Source organism: Mesitornis unicolor, unplaced genomic scaffold, assembly GCF_000695765.1.
Source record: "Mesitornis unicolor isolate BGI_N332 unplaced genomic scaffold, ASM69576v1 scaffold15913, whole genome shotgun sequence".
NCBI classification, from domain to species: Eukaryota; Metazoa; Chordata; class Aves; order Mesitornithiformes; family Mesitornithidae; genus Mesitornis; species Mesitornis unicolor.
Window position 1 is genome coordinate 7,356 of NW_010176818.1, and position 868 is coordinate 8,223.

The 868-nt window shown below is 53.1% G+C and overlaps 1 protein-coding gene across 1 annotated transcript in view; it reads left to right on the forward strand.

Annotated features, from left to right (window-relative positions):
* Positions 1 to 186: 186 nt before the first annotated feature.
* HPS3 (Hermansky-Pudlak syndrome 3) overlaps positions 187 to 868 on the forward strand; it is a 16,569-nt gene continuing 15,887 nt past the window's right edge. Inside the window, 1 exon segment of the mRNA XM_010181849.1 lies at positions 187 to 251. Within this exon segment, the coding sequence (XP_010180151.1) occupies positions 187 to 251 (65 nt within the window).

An 868-nucleotide genomic window follows, 5' to 3' on the forward strand; every position in this document is an offset into this window, starting at 1 on the left:
GTGGGGGGAGGGCAAGCCGCCAGCGAGAGGGCTGGTTAGCGGTTGTGAGGGGGCGAGGTGCAGGCACGGCCCGGTGGCTCTGACAGGACAGGCAGAGGAGCAGCGGAGGCCTGCTCGCGGCGCGCACCTCCCATGCAGAGAGGCTGACCCTGACCCGGGAGGCAGGAGGCGGGCGGGAGCCGCCAGATGGCGCCACCGGGCAGGAGGAGGGGGGCAATGATGCGTGGATCCAAAACCAGACTCCACAATCTGTAGGATTGTAAAGTGGGTATGTTTTATTCAGCGCTGGGCAGCACAGGGGGCAGTTCCTCCAAATTGTGCCCGCGCTGGACGCTGCAGTTTGCCTCACTTATATGCAGCAAAGTGTTACATATTCATAAGGTTTCGCAATATGCCTATACATATGCATGACCTAAGGAGACAAATAGAATGAAAACTGAAGTCTGCAATAACTTACTGCTAACAAAAAATATGAAAATAGCAAAACCCTGTTCACTTGTTTGATTGTTTTCAAATAAAGTTCTGTGTTCAGTTAAAAGTTCTACCTTCTGTTTATTTCTTCTTTACTAATGTGTATACTCAGTACGTAAGAACCATTTGAAATTGCAAATTTTGGCAGTATCTAGTCGTACAAATTATAGAAGAAATTGGGAAGTTCTGTGCACTTTCCTGTGATCCGAACGTTCTGACACCCCCTCTCTTTGATTTTTGGTTTCTTAAAAGCAGGAAAGTGCTTCCCCCAGCCCAGCGAGCCCTTCGGCAGCTCCCGACGCTTACCGCTCCGCGACGCCCCACCAAGAGAGCCCCGGCTCCGCCGCGCCGCCCACTTGCGCCCGCATACGGAAGCGGCTCCGGCTGCTGCACGCCC